Source organism: Paramormyrops kingsleyae, chromosome 21 (genome assembly GCF_048594095.1).
Source record: "Paramormyrops kingsleyae isolate MSU_618 chromosome 21, PKINGS_0.4, whole genome shotgun sequence".
Lineage (NCBI taxonomy): Eukaryota > Metazoa > Chordata > Actinopteri > Osteoglossiformes > Mormyridae > Paramormyrops > Paramormyrops kingsleyae.
The window spans coordinates 7,163,769-7,183,428 of NC_132817.1; the positions used below are offsets into that span (position 1 = coordinate 7,163,769).

The following is a 19,660-nucleotide window of genomic DNA, read 5'->3' on the forward strand; positions in this document are numbered from 1 at the left end:
CTATCCCATTTGTCGCCTTTGGCTTTTCTGTTTTTTAAATTTGAATTTACACAGCCCGTAAAAGGTCAGACCACGAGGGGTGAGGCACTCAATTATCTGAAGTTACGCCCACATGCCGCTGGATGTTCGCTCTTATTTATGTTTCCACGCTCGTTTACTGCGACGCCGAGGCTCAGCGCAAGCGGGGCAGGAGGTGAGGAATCAAACGGCTGCCGTTAGGGATGCGGGCGGTGCCCAACCAACCCGTCGGCACCCCCTCCAGGCAATTACGCCCCGGTGAGAGGAAAATGGGAATGCGGCCATCGCGGAAATAAACAGCAAACCCCTTTTCCCATAAACAAACAGTGCCGAAACTTTTGTTTGTCTGTCCATTTGCAAAGCAAAATCGGCTTTTGGGGTGGGGGGGTATATACCGGGAGGGGGGGGGATCTAGGGTTAGACATTCGCATGAAAACGAGAGCTGGAGGAGGACAGAGACACGAGAACATGCGACAGGCGCCTGAAGACACGCGACCAAATGGTTGTTAAATGGGCACTTCCTTTCCCACAATTCCCTGGGGCTACCCTTACCTGATGCCGACGTCGTTCTGAGCCGCGACTCGGAAGGTGTACGCCAAGGCTGGACACAACCTCGTCAGCTTGTGATGCCGTTGGCTCCCAAAATAACATTCTCTGAAGACATTGTTCTTTTTTCCCTGGACAGACAACAGGGGGGGGGGGGGGGGGGGGGTCACCATGGCGACACGATGATGTCACTGGGTAAGGATAGACACACCCCACTTTTATACCCCCTAGACCTCTAGTTCCTGGGCAGAAAGGGTGCAACCATGCAGACCATGCTGAGGCAGCTGAAAATATATTCTGGAGATGTCAGGGGCGGCTGGACATCACGACAGCGGCAGCAATGGGGGGGGGTGGCCTGGTGCCACTGCTGCATGCTTGTTGGCTATGGCCCATTTCATGCATCTGAACACCCCCACTATAGCGATTCAGAGTAAAAAAAAAACAAACCCATAAAACATTGGGAATCCATTACAAAAAGAACAAATAAAAACCATAAATGAATAAATATTAGAGCTTAAAGCTAAGCCGCATTTAAATGAAAGTTTAATTAAAAAAAAAAAAAAAGATACCAAAATTAATTGTTAGGTTTTCATTTCAAAAATGAGATAACGGTAAAAGTCACACAGCCAGCAGTGCAGCTGCACAACTGCCTCAGTTTGGAAATCAGAAGCAGCCCATTAGTTTAATGTGTCAGGATCCAAGAGCGGAGAATGCAAAGGAAGGCTGGGGGGGGGTACCTCATCCCATTCTAACACGTAGCTGGTAATTTTGGATCCGTTGTCAGCTGGGGCCTGCAAATGGAAGCGGGAGATACCATCAGAATGATCACACAGCAGCTGATGCGACGGGCGCGGTCTCTCCTTCCTTAACGCGGGGGTTTCCCCTTTTAACCCACAGCGTCATACATGCCGTGAGATCCCAATCAGCCACAAACGGAAGGTTCTAGTGATCAGTCTGGGTGTTGATGCATGGGGGGGGGGGATCAGGTATCATCAGCAGCCTTACCTTCCACTGCAACGTTAGGCTGCTCTTGGTTTTGTTGGACAGTTTGGGGGGCAGGGGGGCGTCTGGAAAGCTGTTTAGGGTGCTGAAGGCCCCCGGCTCAGAGCAGGAGCCCCTCACAGTGTTGCACACGGCGATCACTCTGCAACACAGGGGCGCACAAGTGGAACACATGCACTTTACATGGGGCGGCAGTGTGCCGATGACCACTGGGATCGCTTGCTTTGGTCTGCCATTACCCTCAGAGCATCAATCCAAGGCCCACATTACTAACATCACCCTCCGGATGCCCCAAAGCCAACAAGCCAGGATCAGATGATACATGCATGTGCAATTTCACTCTTACCTCACATGATAGTCTGTTGCTGGTCTTAGATCCGTCAGGTTACATGATCTTTCATCCCCACTAGGATTAGAAGAGGATCACGATTGAGGCACGTTTGCGAAACGAGGCGGTCAGTTCACCGCAGTCATTACAAGGGGGGCGGGGCGAGATCACAAGACTCACCTGTAGATGACGCGATACTTCCCGTCGCGGCCCTTGTCGGACAGAGACACCTCGTAGCTGCAGGAGTACGGCAGGCCGTTGCTGGTCCGGTCCCGGTTCAGAAGGCCCGCCGGTGGGGCCCAGGTCAGTCGGGCCGAACGTGCCTGGATGTTTGTCACCTTTGTATGTGGAAAACAAACAGTGCTAATCACTATGCCGTCTAGGATGGTTAGCTAGACACTGCAGCACCCTGTGGTTTTTGCACCAACAGGATACCAGAGCAGCTTCCTGTCTGGGATTAAAACCCACAACCTTTTAGTCATAAGCCCGGTTCCATACCACGTCACTCTCATTTAAAGGCACTTTTTGCATAATGCCGATATTTGTGGAAAACTTGTTCCTGATTTAGAAAATCAATACAGATTTACGTCTAACTTCAGAGTAATACAATAGTATTGCAATGAACTACATTCAAAATAAAATTACACCTGGCCTGTAACGATTTCATCCAGACACTCAATATGTCATAGATAATAAAATGCATTCAATTTCTCTGGCTGAATGCTCCCAGTGGGGGGGGGGACATAAGTGCAGCAGCAATAATCACCAGTCATTTCCTATCCAGGATGATTAAGCCAATTGGCCAACGATGGCAGATGCTGAATGTTGCTGGTTAATTGTTAGGGGTAGAATAGAGGAACAGGGACTCCCCAGGAGAAATGTGGGGTCTGTCCTGATTCGTCAGATTCCTTCCTAAACGGGTTGCCAGATTCATAACCTGGTTGCCAGGTCATGGCTGCTATACTGATAACTGCTCCGTAAATGCCGAGGTACTGAGGACTCAGGACATCGTTCCGGAAGCATTAGTGTGGGAGGGGCAGGCAGAAGACGAGGGGGCTGCAATTTCATTCCTCATACCAAATGTAATTGGAAATTAAGCTGGGGGGATTGGGGGGGGGGGGGGGAGCTAGAGTCAGTCCCCTGTCAAAGCCCATGCAGCAGCTCGCTGGGGGGGGGTGTGATTCTGCCGGACGTCAAGCTGAATTGGCCCTGGAGGGGTCCGGATGGCAGATGGACGGAGCCTGGAGGCTGCAGACACAGGGGATGCCATTCACCAGCACGCAGAGCGGACAAGCTGACAGAGCGGCTCACATCAGACGGTGTCTCCTCGCTCCGCCGGGCGGACGACCCGCCTAACAGAAAACGGTTCTCATTTGCCTAAGCAACCGGGTGAGGACTGGCGGCGCGACGGACGCGTCCCTCATCCATCCTGCTGACGTTCCGCTTGTTCAGCGAACGGTTTTATCCAAGTCAGTGACTCACACAACACTGAGCTGCAGGGACTCCTAAGGACTCGATGCGGCTGCTAGTTAAAGCTGGCGCGAGGCTGCCATCATGTGGCTGCTGGTGGAATTTCTACTGTTTTAAAGATCAAAGGATATCACAGATGTCAAAAACTTCCTGCAAGTATAAAGAATAAAAGATAAACTGTCCACCACGACAGAAATGTGTAGCGGTATGGACCTTACTATTAAAGCAATGAGTAACAGCTAATCTAGGAATACCATCTGTTGAGTGAAGACATTTACTGTAACATATTTTGGTCATGGGACATTAACGTTTTTTTTCACTGACCTGTGGCTTTTCGATTCCTGAAAGCACGTCTTGAACTCTTTTGGCCTCTGAATCATGATCTGTAAAGAGGAGAAAAAAAAAAGTGTAATAACTGACGCGGTCCAGCAGAGGGCGCTCTGTAACCTGTTAAATCAACTAAACAAGCAGCTACAGGTGGACATAAGATTACAGACAGTGATGTGTAACTGTCACCAATGCAATAACTTTAAAGAACACTACAAAACTCCAAACAGTGGAAAATAAAAAGTACAGCAACAATGACGAAATGCTATTTTTCATTCCACGTGAGAACACTGAGTAAAAATAGCATATTATACGCAGATTCAAGGTCAGATGATAGATTGCTGTGTCACCAATGAGATGCCACCTAATTACGCATTCATGCACTCCTGTCTCACTGCTAGCTAGCACCAAACCTGATTTCATTTTTTCCCTTGGCCAGCTTCCGTGCCTGATAAACGGAAAAACTACTCAACGCTCCGAGGAGAAGGAACGGCAAAGCAGACGAGGACAAGGCAGGAGCCAGACAATAGATATCAAGAAGTTTCAAGCTGGAGAACACAAGGAGTGGCTGTACTTCAATCTTCATATTTCACGAGAAAAAAAAAATTCCTCGTAGTCATATTTCACATAAAAAAAAATTAATCTTTCTTGAATCTTGCATTTAATTATTTGTGTGTAAGTTTAAACGCAGGCGCTGGATGCTGTGCAAAAGTGGGCGGGGAAGTTCAGCAGGTGCCCCTCCCCCTCGATGATGCGGCGGGAGTGGGCGGGGAAGTTCAGCAGGTGCCCCGCCCCCTCAATGATGCGGCGGGAGTGGGCGGGGCTGGTCCTCTGTGTACACACCTGAACTGTTCAGTCAGCACAGTAACCGAAATCCTACCCTTCCGAGATTTAAAAGTGGTGGTGGGGGGGGGGCGTTTTCCGCTAGGAGCTGTTTATGTCATTACGGCTGATGGCCGCACCGCGGCACTGAGCGCCTGACCGCCGTAAATCGCGAGGAAGTCCGCTGGCGCCGAGCGGCTGCAAAATCATCTCCTTGGGATAAGTAGTGGGTACGAGGCCCACACTGACTTCAGGGCTTCCGAGTCGCATAGGCGCACGCCTGCAACCATCTGCACGGCTGCCTTGGGGGGTGAGAGGAGGGAATGGAGACTGGGGGCTTAGTGATGTCTAGGGGCTTGAATCATGGCTGCCATGAAGTCAGAGGCCTCCGACTGACCTGCAAAAGATTAAAACTTTCCCTGAATACTTTGGGGGCTGTGGCGATGGCTTAATGGGGGGAAATACTGTCACGAGACGTATGGGGGGGGGGGGCAGGCTGCCAACACTCAGAAACGCTTCAATTAAAAAAAAAAATCTATGTCAAGAATAATAAGGTACAAATAAAAACACCTGAAAAACTCCCGGACAAAGCTGAGACCAAGATATAAATCAGACAGAGAAAGAAGCTGGGAAGCCACCCATAACCATAACCCACCCCAAGCCATAGCTGAGCATCGGAGCGCTTGCGCCTGACTGCTGCCCTCTGGTGGCCGGCTGCAGTCAACACGGCCGACGAGTCTCCCCAAAGGCAGTGCCACGGCGCGATAATGCGCGGAGGGGAAATCTGAGCCGGACCCTCCGGATTCCCAGTCGACCTGCACTGACGCAATCCTCCCACTGAGCTCCGTCCGCCAAAGCCGGCCGCTCAGCGGGGAAGAGAAATAACAGGCGCAAAAATAGACCCACGCCTGGGTACGTCCACTCAGCATCCCCCCCCCCCCCCCGCCCCCCAAAACCCCCAGCCATGTGTCTTTCAGGCTTTGACTCTGGCAGGCGCCGTTTGCCAAGAGACCAGAACCTTCTACATCGTTCCCATGCGTGGAGACGCTGGGGAATATAAAAAGTACACGAAGACTGGGTCCGTAACGCTGACTCGCCCGACTGTTGCAAACTGACAACTTGGACAGTGGACTTGTGTTTCTAAAGTGATGTGCGCCCCCCCCCCCCATGTTTATCTGGCCACTCTATTGCTCTCGTCTCTTCCCCGCCTTTTTCTCCTCCTATTCTGTCTCTCAGGAAAGTGAAGCGTCTGCGTCTAATTACAATTTGAGGTCACGGGGAGAGAAGGATGGAAAGAAAACACATAATGAGAAAGAGGAATGAAGAGAGAGAAAAAGTGAGGAAAAGGGGAGAGAGGAAGTGGGCCAAAAAGGAGCAGTGGGCAGTGGGGGGGTGTCTGGGGGGGGCACTGGCAGGGTGCGAGAAACAGCGTCTGAAGACACAGACTCGTGAAGAAGCTGCAGCGGTCCGGCGAGACGGTAGTTGGTAGGAGCAGAAAGGGGGGATGTTTACTGTTCAAACAGGCACTTCATTCCAGGCGCCTGACATCAGCAGCGGCAGCTGGGCTTGGAGGGAACTCTCTGGGAGGTTTTCAGCCTCCCCCCCCCCAACCCACAAAGCACTGGAGGCTGTGCTGACCCAGCAGCTCCCCCTGGTGTTGGGGTGAACAACATGCATCCAATACACAAAGTATTCTCATTCAGCACCACCCCAACAAGCAAAAAAAAACCCTAAAAAAACAATGTTTACACACCGGCGTGTTTACAGACCAATGCTCTGATCTCCATCCCGTAGGAAAGTGGATCACTAAGCCTCCACTATAGTCAAGACGGCCCAGAACGTTTCAAAGAAGAATAGCCCCCCTACCCAGTTCCTCTGTGGTCAGCGATAGCTCCAGCTGGCTCCTCCACTAATATCATACTGCAGCATCTGTCAAAGATTCAGCACTGAGTAGATTCATACCCCCCCCCCCCCCCCAGTCAAGGAGATGGCAAACACCGCGGGGGTAAGAGTGTCACACCCAAAGAATGCAACTTCTTTGTCAGAATTAATTTCTGTAAAGAACTCTCATGAAAATCCTGTCGACTGCACCAGGAGACCAGAAAGTGGGGGCTCCAACGTGGGGCTACAAAGAAATAAAGTGTGTGTTTCCCAGAGAGAGGAGGACACCCCCAGACACCACTATGCACATCGGGGACGGCAGCAGGCTGGACGCTCGTGCAGGAAAAACAAACCAGCGGGGAGAGTCTGGAGAGATGCAGATGTTCCCCTCGCAGGGGGGGGGTCACTGTTTCCCCACACACCCCCTGACAGCTGGCCATGGCCACATCCCAAGGCGATACGTGGACCCTGGGGGAGGTCGACATCAGAGATCAGGCGGACGACACGTAAATAACGCAACTGTTTAGGGGGTGAAGCATCGCCAGGAGATGCAAACGTGAGCCAAAGGGGGGGGGGGGGGGGGGGGGGGGGGTTGGTTGTTTATGTAGAATGAGTTGCCTCTAGCAACAGCGGATGACAGCAAAAAAAAAAAAAAGAGAGAGTTTGGGATCCTGGGGGGGGTCAGAAAAACACAAGCCTAGATGTAGCTGTCAAACGAATGCAAAAAAAATGTAGTAAAAACAAAACACGTGTCAGGAAACACCAGCGGAAAACTGCGATCCAACGACAGCTACGCACACTAAAAACACACAAGATGTGCTCATGGTTTTAAAAGGGAAAAAAACCCAAACACACAAGCAGCGCAAGCGACCAGGATCAGACTTCTGATTCCACTCAGCATCCTAGAGAACCGCTGCGTGCGAGTCTAAGGCCTCCTGGGTAAATTCCACGGAGCGGGGTCTCGATATTCCGGTTTTCCTTCCAAGAGGCCCGACAGAAGGCAGTGTACATTATAAAATCACGCAGTTTCACAGCGTAACAAAACGTCCCATATTAGCTAATCGGAAAAGGGGGGGGGGGGTAAAATAACGTGGCCAAAGGAAGAGGACACTCCACAGGCAGACCCCAAGTTCCAGAAGGTTCTCATCGCCACATAGCCAGAATTCCATCTGCTCAACAGCTGGTCGCCCTAATCCTTCTCCCACAATGCCATCTCACCCCAGTCCATGAGAATCTAGGGAACCTAACACAGAGGCCTCTATTCTTCTCCGGTGCACTTTACACTGGCCAGAGGCATATGCCAACACCCTGCGTCCCCCCCCACCCCACCCCAACCAAATTCCCTTCGCCTAGGGCAGGGCTGGTCTTCTGTCCTGTCTGAGAATGCCAGGAGCTGCCCAGTCGCTTGGTAACTGGCACAATGTTGCCAGAAATACCAAGCCTTAAACAGGTTACCCAAAGCGTTCCCTTGTTGCACGGGGAAGGTCAGACAGGGGATTCTGGGTAATCACATAAGGCCAATGCGCTCCCGATGTTTAGCTGCGGCTCAACCAAGCCAAAAACAGAGGAAGAGTCGAGGCGGATAATTCCGAGCCAGGAGATGCTTATCTCACAAACATCAAAAGCATTGTTCCAGTAAGGCTGGGTGGGAAAGGGCCAATCAGCCACAGGACCGAACGGTGGCATGATGGGGACCTTGATGTGCCTTCAGATGGGTGCACAGGACAACACAGAGATGCACTTCAATAACAGGGGTGCAGTAGAAGCTCATCAGCTGATACACCCACCCAAAAAAAACCACACATGACCACCCAATGGCAAACTCCCATCCGCGGACCTATGGCTGCCGTAAACCAATCAGCAGGCCCGCTCTATGATTTGTACAGAAGCAGCATCTATTCTGTGAGAGCTAACACAAAAAAAAGGAAAACGTTTCACATTATTTCCAGATGGCAAACAGTAATATTTCTCTCGTCATGAATGTATGGAAAATACAGCTGACTTAAAGTTGGAAAGATCCTTTCCAAGAGATCTCTCGCCATGACTTCCCAGAACCAGCTGTACTTGGACGGTTCCGCCAATACAAACACACATAAACGCACTCCAGTGCAGCGTCGAGGCAAAAAAGGCACTGTCCATAGCCGGCCCACAGGTGAGCACAAACATCTCATTACCAAGGAGCCAGGGTCTATCTAGCAGGCCTTCACAGAAGTCACGAACATCGCGAGGGCGTCAACGGCGCAAAGGGCAAAACCATAGCCCTTTGTCCCAAGTTTGTTCAATTCAGGCATCAGGGCGGCCAGCCTTTTCAGAGGGACAGGACCCAGACTGCACCACTTCAAACAGGAAGTGGCAGAACAAACATTCACTTGGCAGGGAGGTGGGGGACCCATATCTGTTGAGGAATAAGAACCAAAATCCCAGAGAATGGAAACATGTGGGATTATTCCATAATTCCAAACGGGCACTATCCACAGCCAGCCAAAGCCACTCGGTAATAACGCGGTGGAGCCAGATCAGAACCACCCAGTTGGTTTGTCAGCATGGCTTCCGACTTGGGTGCTGATCTCACAGCGGTTCTCCAAGACCGACATGAAGTCAACGTCGAGCAACAAAAAGCCCCCCCCCCCTTTTTTTCCTCTGCTCCTATCCTGGGAGCAGTTTGCTGGTTCGCCAGCGAAATCTTGGGGTCCTAACAGACCATGCGATGGCATCACCAGTACACAAAGGACCAGATCAGGCCTGCTGGAACAGCAGAGAACTTTACAAAGGGGAGCACTTCACAGGGGGTACAAGAGCAGACATCCATGGCGTGGGCAGACCCGAGTGAACAAGCCGATGGCTACATCTCTGGAATCCCAAGATAAAGCATATTTTGAACCGAAAATGCAAGACTAAAACCAGCAGATGACATCATTAAAAACTTCGGAAAAATCACAGACACGGCTCACGGGCCATAAGTTCATGGGATGAGACCGAACTGTGATACATTTGTCTTGCATTTCAGAGGTTACCTTACCAGTGCGTTTCCATTATGTCATCCAATGCCGACACAATGTTTGTCAAAGGATCAGATAAATGCAGTGAGGAAAACCTATCCAAATCGTACAGCTGGTGTCCTGGTTTTCAAAGATTATGTCACTGCGACTGACAGAGCCAGACTCGCCCGCTCACGTCCGACACGTCAACATGGCCGACAGCGAGACATAATAACCTTTGACCCCGGCATGGCTGTGATGGTAACTCCCATTACCTGTGCAAAAGGTCTTTCGTGCAGCTTGACAAAAATAATAAACAAGGAGAGCGAGGTTCTAGCATGATGTGGAGGAGGGGGTAGTTCTAGGGAGAAAAATCTGTGCTGACGGGGGCCAGTGGCTTCTGAGGTGGTGGGGGTCACCGGGCACAAGGGCTACATTGTGGGCATGAGCGAAAAAAGAAAAGAAAAAAAAAAAAGATAGCAGGACTGACACGTTCTAGCTTACGGGGATTTCCAGAGCAACTGTCTGCTGTTCCCATTCGCTCCTCGTCTCCGAGGGGGAAACAGGAGAAAAGGGGCGGAGTGGGGGGGCTACAGGGGCATCGGGAGCGAGTGAGAGGGGCGTGGTGTGAAAACGAGCAGGGGCTGGTGCCTGCTCTCTGAGAACGCATCTCCCAAACATTCAGGAGAAACATCTCCAATACAGGACCTCTTACCCCCGACTTCCTCCTGTAAAGAGTCTGTCAGCAGTAAAAACCTACAGAAATCAAATTACCAGAATAAAACTGGATGGTTTTATGAGTTTTCCATGGAAGCCTTAAAATACAAAGACTGCACCACTGGGGTTTGAGAATAAACTCCTAATTAGAAAGCCCAGGTGTGCTTTTCAGACAACGACTCGGCTAAGAATCTGATTTAATGACAGGAATCCACAAGACAGGCTTTAATTACCACCACTGGAATCAGCTCGCCTGGAGTGGGTCATTACCTACAGAAAGTACTGAAGCCTGAATGCTCATTCATGACACATCATCAACAGGCCCAGCAGAGCATGCCCACTGACTGGGCAAGGCTGACGCCCGTCTCCTTGCATATCCAATCAGTGTCAAGGTGGATTTAGTTGATAAGACATGTTTCTGATTGGTGGAATGGTGGACAGGTACCCAATGGGAAGATGGTATGTTAATTAGTGGGTGTGGACAAAGGTTCCTCCCCATCTTGTTCCACCCCCTTACCTTGTGGATCCTGGTCAGTGGCTCTGGGGCTGCTCCTGGCACGACGGTCGGGTTTCTTGGCACTGGGGCTGCCACCCCCTCCCCCACCGCCCCCGCCCACATGGCTCTTGCCGTTGTACACAGTGGCGCAACCGGCGTTGCTCTTGTACAGGGAGGAGGGGGGACTGTTGAGCCGGTTCTGGCGGTCCAGCTTGCCCTTCTTAGTCTGAGGCTTGTACTGCTCATCCCGCCCGATGTAGCTGGACATGCCGTACACTGGGATTATCTCTGTGTCACAAAGAAAATGGATTGGGGGGGGGGGGTCAGAAATTCTGCCTGGTTGTGAACAGTACGATAACAACAATCTTTCATACAAAAGCTGAAGAAACCACCCGGGGCCATGAGATGACACACCCACCCCATTCTTCCCTCGGCCAATTAAATCACATCTCCACAAGCCCAAAAGCATTTAATTGGCCCAAGGGTGGATGTCACGGGACGTCGCTGCGTTGCCTTGGAGAGTCATTTGACGGCAAGGAAATGACCTCAACCCAGGGGACCACACTGCAAACTGCCATTAAACAAGACTGATCTGAGGCTTCATTCTAGAGATGGCAAACAATGAGGTAATAGTGATGTAATGAGGGGGGTCGACTTACATCATCGGACTCGGGGGAAGGTGGTACGTTTTGGGGCACAGGCCGCAGGGAAAGTAGCACGAGAGGGAGTATGAAGGACTTACCTTCGCTGTAGATGGGGGGGAGGTGGTGCTGGTAGTACTGATGGGGCATGTCTCCAGGGCTGACCGGGGGGTAGAATGGTGAGTGGGAGTTGGGGATAAAGTGGGGGTGGGTCAGGTAGGGGGCCAGGTGATGGGTGGGAGATATGGCCGGCGTGTAGCTCGGGGGGTAGCATTCAGGGGACTGGGGGGTGACCACGACCCTGCGAACCCCAGTGTTGTCCTCCAGAACCTGCAGAAATTGTGGGGGGAGGGGATGGAAACAATTATAAATCACTTTTAACCAATTTCACAGCATGCAGCTGCAAAACAGTGACCCTCTGTTGACCAGAAGTTCTTAGGAAGAAGACAAATGCGTCTCACTTCCAGTAAAGCACTGCTGAAGCACTGCTGAAGAACACCTAATCAAAATGAACCCTTTATCATCACCCAAGCAACACCAACACTCAGAGTAACTGCCCAATGTCTAAAATGACTTTGCAAGGAAATGACTTTTTAGTAGGGCATGGTTTGTTTAATTAGTTAGTTGGGATGGTAACAGAAACACCACTTGTCATTCGGTGTTTTTCCTGAACATTGCCAACACATGGAGAACCACTCGGTCATAACTCAGAAAGCCATTCCCAAGGCAGGACATTTTTCGGGAATCCCGATGACCCCGAACTCCGCCGTCCTGTGACTAAAGGACTCCTGAAGGGAGTTAATGTGGTACAGAATAGATAGCTTATTTTTTCTTATGCTAATATGCTAAATTGATGGAATACTGCAAAAAGCAGTACAGAGGCAGGCAGAACCGAATCCCGACTTACCTGGGAGATGTAACCAGGAGGTACGTGGATCGGGGGGATGGAACCATTTGGTGACATCATCGGAACTTCAGCCGGCCCTGTGGGACAGAGAGCGCCAACCGTCAAACAATGAAACGGACTGTCTTCATTCCGTCTGGCCAAGGGAAACATTCCAGTTGTTGTTACCGTTTATTTTTACAACAGCTCCTCGATGGGTCTCGTAGCCCCGAAAACTCGTCCGATTATGTTGAGGGAGCTGTCTGTGCTCGATAAGAAAACACAGCGAGACGATGGCTCCTCATAACTCTAACGGGCAGAGTGCATTATGAAGCGACGGACTAAAGAGAAGCCGGATGCGTGCGATGGTCGAGTTGCCAGCCTCGTGCCATCGAATTAGCAGGAAGGACTTGAGTTCCATTAAAAATCATTTTTAAAAATCGCTAGACAACACAAAAGAAGGGTCTTTGTTATTTGTCTTGGCTTGGGATGAGCTAACTTCAGTGGAAAGCTCTCCTACTGGGGCATTAAGAGAACCTCACAGGTCTTAACAGCTCTTTGGAGGGAAGTAGGTTTATTTGATCTTCACAGATTTCCAGTACCAACACACCTGACTTTGGTTTCTGTATTACTGACGGGTGTCACCCAAATTCCAGACAGTCTGGGTTTTCTGACACTTGTGCACGCTAACAGCTCTTCCCCATCACAGCTGAAGAATGCAACAGCACCATATTCACCAAAATAAAGGCTTAACAGCAGCCCTCCAGAGCCAGTCCCAGGAAACTTCCTAGGCTTCCTAGTCATAAAACAGCAAATGGAAGAATCTGGAAGTCTGGAAAAATAACTGGGATCCATCACACATCTGGCCATGAAGAATCAAACCTTCCTTGCAGCGCCATCTACAGGTGTGAGGCTAATCATATGCAAATTCCGAGCATTCTTCTCACGCTTGGGCAATGGGGTGGTGGCAGCTGGGTGGAAACTGCTGGCCAGGAGCCTGATGAAGAGTTTAAAGAAATATATACAAAAGCAGGCTTATCAGCCAAGTTTCAGCTACTCCTGCTGCTGAAGAAGAGCAAAAGTTACTGTAAACAGGGCTCGCATCCCAGAATCCTTCACTTCTTTCTGTCAGAACCAGCAGCCGACTGTGTTAAGTAAAAGAACTCCCCGGTGAATTTTAAGCCCAGTTTAAAACTTGAACTAAAAGCTCCCTTCAGAGTCAAAACTCCCCACACCTTCATTCCCTTTGGCTTATAGAAAAATCCAAGGAAAACGTAGAGGGAAATGTTGATTTTTCCACTAGGACAGAGCTTCCAAATGAAGATCCTACAAGCTGCTAAAGACATTCAACCCCCCCCCCCACCCACCATCACCACCAACACCACCCTCATGGGCAGGTTTCCGTGGAATAGAAAATTCCAATGAATTTTACAGCTCATAATTCATTTACATCCAAAAAGCACAGCTTCCACTCCACAGCAGCTGTGTTATATCCTGGGGGGGGTAGCGAATTTCATTTTAAAGTGACGCCGGACAGATTATTACCAGAATTTAGCAGATGAACCCATCAATGCCGAAATTAACAGAATAGACTGCAAAACGTGCATTCCTCAAAGATTCAAAGCCAGCCCCCCCCCCCCAGCTCTCTGGCAAATTACAGAGCCAGAATGGGCCAAAACTCAAGTAATTAAAGCGAGCCTTTGTCGAGCACGGCCTTGCAGTGAAGCGCACCATGAGTCCACTCACCACGAGTAGGCTAGCCGCCGTTAGCAGCGGGTAAGAAGGGGGCTCACTCGCTAGCACGCCACGGCGATGGCAGTCGGGGGTAACGCTTGAGGTCTTGTTTCCCGTTGCTCTTGTTTTCGAGGCCTGCGGGTCCAGATGAGATGCAGGCATGTGCGCTCCAGCCCGGCCCGCGAGGATTACGCCGGTCGCGATGAGGGACAACAACAACCCAGATTCCCCCCCATCTCGTGGTCTTTTTGGGGAGGGGGGCATTTCATGGTATAAACAGGAAATTTGGCATGCGATATAGGCAGCCGTGCCAAGATGGAAGCACAATTTTTCCACTTTTCATTTCGCCCCTTGTGTGTGTGTGTGTGTGTGTGTGTGTGTGTGTGTGTGTGTGTGCAGGGAAGGGAGCACGGCTGGGAGTAAGGTTACACTACCCTACTATTCATCAGGAGTAGCAGCTCTGTCTCTCCGAGAAGCGTTAACCACTCGAAGGGGAAATAAAACTCTCTCCCAGAAGACTCCAGGATAGACTTCTGGTCTAAGTAGCATAGTTAGTCCCCTTCTCCCCTGGTCATGGGGGGGGGGGAGCAGATCTTCCCTCCAAACAAAGGTCTCTGACCCAGAAGTCAATTCCGTTTCACCAAGGGGCTAAAAGTCAGTGTTGAGAGAACAAAAGGGGCGGAGCTATACACAGGGGGGGACATTTACTGGAAGACCCATTGCTCCATTTTACCGATGTAAACAAACGGCACGGCACACACCTCCAACCGGCGAGGACTGGCGACACTCGCAGAAACAAACCCGACGCTCCCTGGCGGGGAGCACACTCCATGCGTGATAGCGGGCAAAGTCTATCTCGAACGTGGGTGTGTGTGTGTGCGTGTGCTGGGCGTGTTGCCGGTGTGTACGTGTCCAAGGTCTTCTGGAAAACACACACACAGGCAAACCTGTGTGGTAATTGCAGAGGGTCTTTGATACAACCAGTGGCTCTTTGAAGTTTGTATAAAGATATCATTGGGGGAAAAAAAGACACGGGTATTCGCCTTTCACGTATTGGGTGGGACACTGTGCTGAAGGAGCCCCACGTTTATTATGATCAAAGCAATGCTAAAAGGAGGAGTTAGATAGACCAGTGAGTTGGAAAGGACTTTTACTTGAAACTCAAAGCCTAAAATTGGCATCTGAAGCAGCAATTGAGGCGAAATGCGTTTCGACATGGGGAGGAGATGATCTGCCGGCTAGGTGGCCCATGGGAACCTAGGGGTGGAGCCTGAAGGTTCCATCTCAAAGCTTAAAGCAAAAGCTGCAATTTCCAGCGAAGGAACCTCTTTGTGTGTGTACATCTTGAACCAATAAATAAGTTATATTATTTCATTCTTTGCCTATGGTGCGTAGAACCATCCCTTCATTAAAATATTTGGCCAAAAACATGTGGAAAAAGGGGAAAAACATAAAACTGCTGAACGCTGCCTTTTCCCAAAGACTTGGACGCAAAATTTACCAAAATAATGACGTCAACCATTTCCGATCATGGAGGACGAAGACTGTCTGACTGAAGAAATGCATGCGGTAACCCCACAACACATTCTGTTTGCAAACTCTTTTGAACCTCATGTTGGTTGATGAGGTAAAAAATGAGCTGAGTTAACAGCAGAATACACTAATTTTAAAGCTTCATGCTCTAGAACATTACAAATATTCAAGAATCTTCAGAGATTCTAACAGGGAACCTTGCTATTACTGGGCAGTCTGATATAAAACGACAAAAACCACTCAAATCCCAAAGGAACTTCTAACCTGTCAAGACTAGACATGGTGCTCTTAGCCTGGATACAAATGAATAATTGCCATCTGTTTTGACGAAGAACAGGGGCAAGAACTTTCACCATTAGGTTAAACTGTTTACACTGCTGGCTCTGGGAGGCCACCCAGATACATGGAGTTGGCAAGGGCTCCCAGACAATACAGGACCTGTGGAGGAGTCCCAATCACCTGCTTCTTGGTGGTTTTCCCTGAGAATAAGAAGGCATCCATTGAGAAGGGTTCCTATCAATAACCTGACAGAAGGGTAGAGAAATGGGCGGGTAGGCAGCTGGGCCCCCAGGATTTTAATAGACTTGCACATGGGCAGAAGCCCCAAGGCCCTTAGGCAGTGAGGAAGAGATCCTCTAGTGAACTCCTCGTAAACGTTTTTATGATGCTTCACAAACCACACTTAGGTTCTCCTGGCTCATAGCTGGTCGGATGCCACCCTGTGCTTACAATGCCAGAATTCAGCTTATACAAGTCAAATGTGGCCCTTTCCCCCCCTTCCTATAAATCAATTAAAAGACCTTTTTTTTCTGGTGAAGCTAGTTGGCATGGCACTAGAAATCATTGGGAAAACATGACACAAAATGCTACACACTTCAAGAAGGGAGAGGGGGGTGGGAAGGGACGTCTAAAAATTCAGAAATTACAGGCCGTCTCTGCAATACAGTCCCACAAAATCCTTGCTGACCAACATCGTGAGATGGAACGACAGGAATGTCGCAGCGCTAACCGACGACAGACTCAACTGCAGATTCTCGAACGAGAAGGGAAATTCCTCGAGCCGGACGTTCCTGTGCTGCTGGAACGTTACACGGCATTGTAGTGTACCCACGGGGCTGGCATTTTAACAATGGAAAACCTGACCCACATCTCAGAATACCTTCCGATATGGGATTTAATCACCGAATTTCAGGGCTATGCGTCAGTGCAGCCCTGTGCATGGCTTTTAGGAGAGGAGTTAGAAGGGACTGGAGTGTCCATTCAAAGGGTTCGGGGCCGTAATTGCGTGGGTGGGGGGTAATGATTCTGAATTCCTGAGGGCATTTGGAAACGACCAGGCAGGATGAACATTTAATCTTCAAAGAAGTGCACCAGATAGAACTGCTCTGTGAGACCAGTAAAGCAGCATCTCTTCTTCATCTGGCAGGTTTAACATAGGTATGCCATTCAGGCAGACCCCCCGCCCCCACCCCACTACCACCACCACCGCCACCACCACCACCATCAACGCCTACTTCCCAAAAGCAGCCCTTTTCTTGACTCCCAGGCTGGGAATTTAAGGACAGGGGTTGGGCGGCGGGGGTTGGGGCACACTGGCCTTCAGCTCTGCCGTCTTTTCAACCCTAACACCCAGCACGCACAAGAGGTTCTATTCAAGGCGGCAGGAGCGGTGATCACGGCACAGAGACGGTAATGTGCTCCTGCTTAGCAAACACGCGTCTGTTTGGACAGTCTCGGCAAACACCGGCGTTCCTCCAGCGCCGCCATGAGTGGGGATGGACAGTGCGTTCCCACAGCCAGCCTCGCCGGCCTGGGCCCCCACAAGAACAAGGCCCTCTTTGTCTCCCCGGGGCTCGCCTTTCAGAAAGGGGTGGCCAATTGCGGCTCCGGCATGGACGCGTCAACGGTAACGGCTACCGGGTAAGCGGTGAGGAGTTTAAGCCGACCGTCCTCCAAAATGCGGGGCAGGAAAGCAGGCTGTGGTGAGAAGCTCAAGCAGCGTAGAAATTCAGAGCTAGACCAGGAGAAGATGAGTGGGGTCCTGGCAGGGAAGTCATGACTAGAAGAGGCGGGTGCTACAAAGCTAGCTTAAGATATACAACTAACGACTTGAGTTTTCATAGTTCTTACGGCCATCTTTGTTCTGAGGAGCACGGCAGACAAGCATGACGGAGAGGGAAGTTCTATCAGGAACCAGAACGGAACCTCTGCTGTTAGGATAGTTGCAAAATGGATTGAGAAAAGACACTTGCCAGTGACCAAAACGCCCTCCCCCCACCTCTGATGGACCCCGAAGTCCTAGCCAAGTCCCCCATCCCCCTCTCGGTGGGTCAGTGAAACCGCGGTTGGCCTCACCCTCGCATATCTGGGGTGACTTCCAGACACAAGTCTAGATCCTGTCCAGCAGTTGTGGCCTGATCCTGAACGCTCTCCGGATGTTTATCCCAGCTTGGGAAGAACGTTGAAGCTCCTATCACAGTGCCTAACAAATGTCAACACCATGCTGTGTACGTGCCTGTTTTTTGTTTGCATCATGCTCGCGCTGAAATCGCAGCGATCACAGGTAATGTCCTACTCTTGCTGAAGGATATTTTTATAAAACATGACGGCAAAACATTTCAGCCGTTTAAATAAATAAAAATTAAGTGCTAAAGAAACCAGGACAACCACAACAGAAATTAATGAAGACCTTGGTCACATTTTCCATTCCTTTACACTTCAAGCTACTGGTGTAACAATCTGAACAACAAATCAGCGCTAATGGATTTTGGAGTGATCACATGATAGGAAGACGACATCGGCGGCCAATTGCGACTCTCTCACTCCCTGTGACACTTCATCCGATGAAGCATCTGTCTGCCGAATCCCTCTTGGGTCTCGATGGTCAAATCCAGATGTGATCAAGCCGGGCGCCAAGCTTGGCATCCCGTCCTTGAGAATTAGAACGATTCGCACATTAGGGGCTTGCAGCTTAAATCCTCGTCCGCTGATTTGTCACACGTAGCGGAATGCCGGAGACAAATTCTGGAGACAAACTACGCAAGACTCGAAGCGCCGTAACAAAATTCGACAGCAAATTTCAGATGTCTGAAACGATGACGGATAATCCTTATAAATGACGCACTGCAATTTTCAGGTTTAATAGCCTATAAAAAACAAGATGTTTTCCCCATTAGTTTATGAGCCTTTCATGACATCATCAGGCCCACTTCTGTAATAACCGTAGATGTTGCTGTCTAAAGCCACCCAAACCCAGCAACCTTCATATCGCGATACAGCAAAGAGGTCAGGAAGCTCTCAGGAGGAGGAAGGGGTGGACCAGAAGTTCGAGACAGTTGCGTAAAACTTCCTATTCCTATGCCCCGATTAAGGAACAAGCGAGAATCCAACACGGCCTTCTCTTTAATCTCGCTCCTTGAGGCACTATCATGCAGAAACCAAACTTTCAGTTGCACACACACATGCACGCCTGGCTAAAGGATAACATCTGTTAGTGACCGAGGTCCACCAGCACAACGCCTCGTAAACACGGATCATCGTGTGTCACACTCCCCTAGCTGAGGGAACCCATCAGTGTTTACATTCTGGGTCAGAGGTGAGGTTATCCGGCAACTCAGCTGCATAAGAGCAGCCTGACAGCTGAGGAAGCGGAAAAAAAATCTTGCTCTCCCAGATCCAAGAACTTTCCCTCCGCAAAGCGACCTCTTTGATGTCACCAATTGCTCCGGGGGGAAACCGCAAAATATTTATGGGTCATTCGCGTGCCCACATGTCATTGACGGTCGACGCTCCGTACGGGATCCCAAGCAGCACCGTCGCATTCAAAGCAGGCTGGATAATACAGCGGCTGTGGTATATTAAGCGAGGCGAAAGAGGACCACATGGACAACTGGCCGCACTGCAGAAAACAGGAGTGGGAACATCCAGGTCTGAAATGTGCAGAAGGTCATGTGATCTTGCAGTGAGTTACCCATCTAATCCTGGAACTAAACGCTGACAAAATTTCCATCATCAGATAAGTTTTAAAGCTCAAACCGCCTTGAATTCCATATGCAGAGTAGAACTAAGCAGCTACTATATAATGTTATACAAAATTCCAGGAAAAAAGTGACTTAAGCAAAGAGAATCCCACACTCCCAAAACCAAACAAGCTTAAGTGAAATATTTAGGGAAAGAAACACGGAATCGTCTTTTCCTGTCGGATTCCCAGTTTATTAGGTTAAATGGATCTTTTTATTAATGCACAGAAGAACGTTTCAGCTCCGCGTTCGTGTGGGCAAACCG

General features: G+C 49.9%; 1 protein-coding gene across 3 annotated transcripts in view; it reads right to left on the reverse strand.

Moving 5' to 3' along the window:
• The window catches only part of fndc3ba (fibronectin type III domain containing 3Ba), an 85,372-nt gene that overhangs the window by 19,662 nt on the left and 46,050 nt on the right, over window positions 1-19,660 (reverse strand). For 2 of the 3 annotated variants that reach the window (XM_023824424.2, XM_023824423.2), the window contains exons 4-12: window positions 12,134-12,210; window positions 11,328-11,556; window positions 10,607-10,873; window positions 3,689-3,747; window positions 2,075-2,232; window positions 1,913-1,972; window positions 1,570-1,708; window positions 1,302-1,355; window positions 571-695 (exon numbers count right to left, since the gene is read on the reverse strand). In XM_023824424.2, coding sequence (XP_023680192.1) covers window positions 571-695; window positions 1,302-1,355; window positions 1,570-1,708; window positions 1,913-1,972; window positions 2,075-2,232; window positions 3,689-3,747; window positions 10,607-10,873; window positions 11,328-11,556; window positions 12,134-12,210 — 1,168 coding nt within the window. Of the gene's footprint in view, window positions 1-570; window positions 696-1,301; window positions 1,356-1,569; window positions 1,709-1,912; window positions 1,973-2,074; window positions 2,233-3,688; window positions 3,748-10,606; window positions 10,874-11,003; window positions 11,290-11,327; window positions 11,557-12,133; window positions 12,211-19,660 lie in introns of those variants that run through there. The other variant, XM_023824425.2, reaches the window with a different exon arrangement.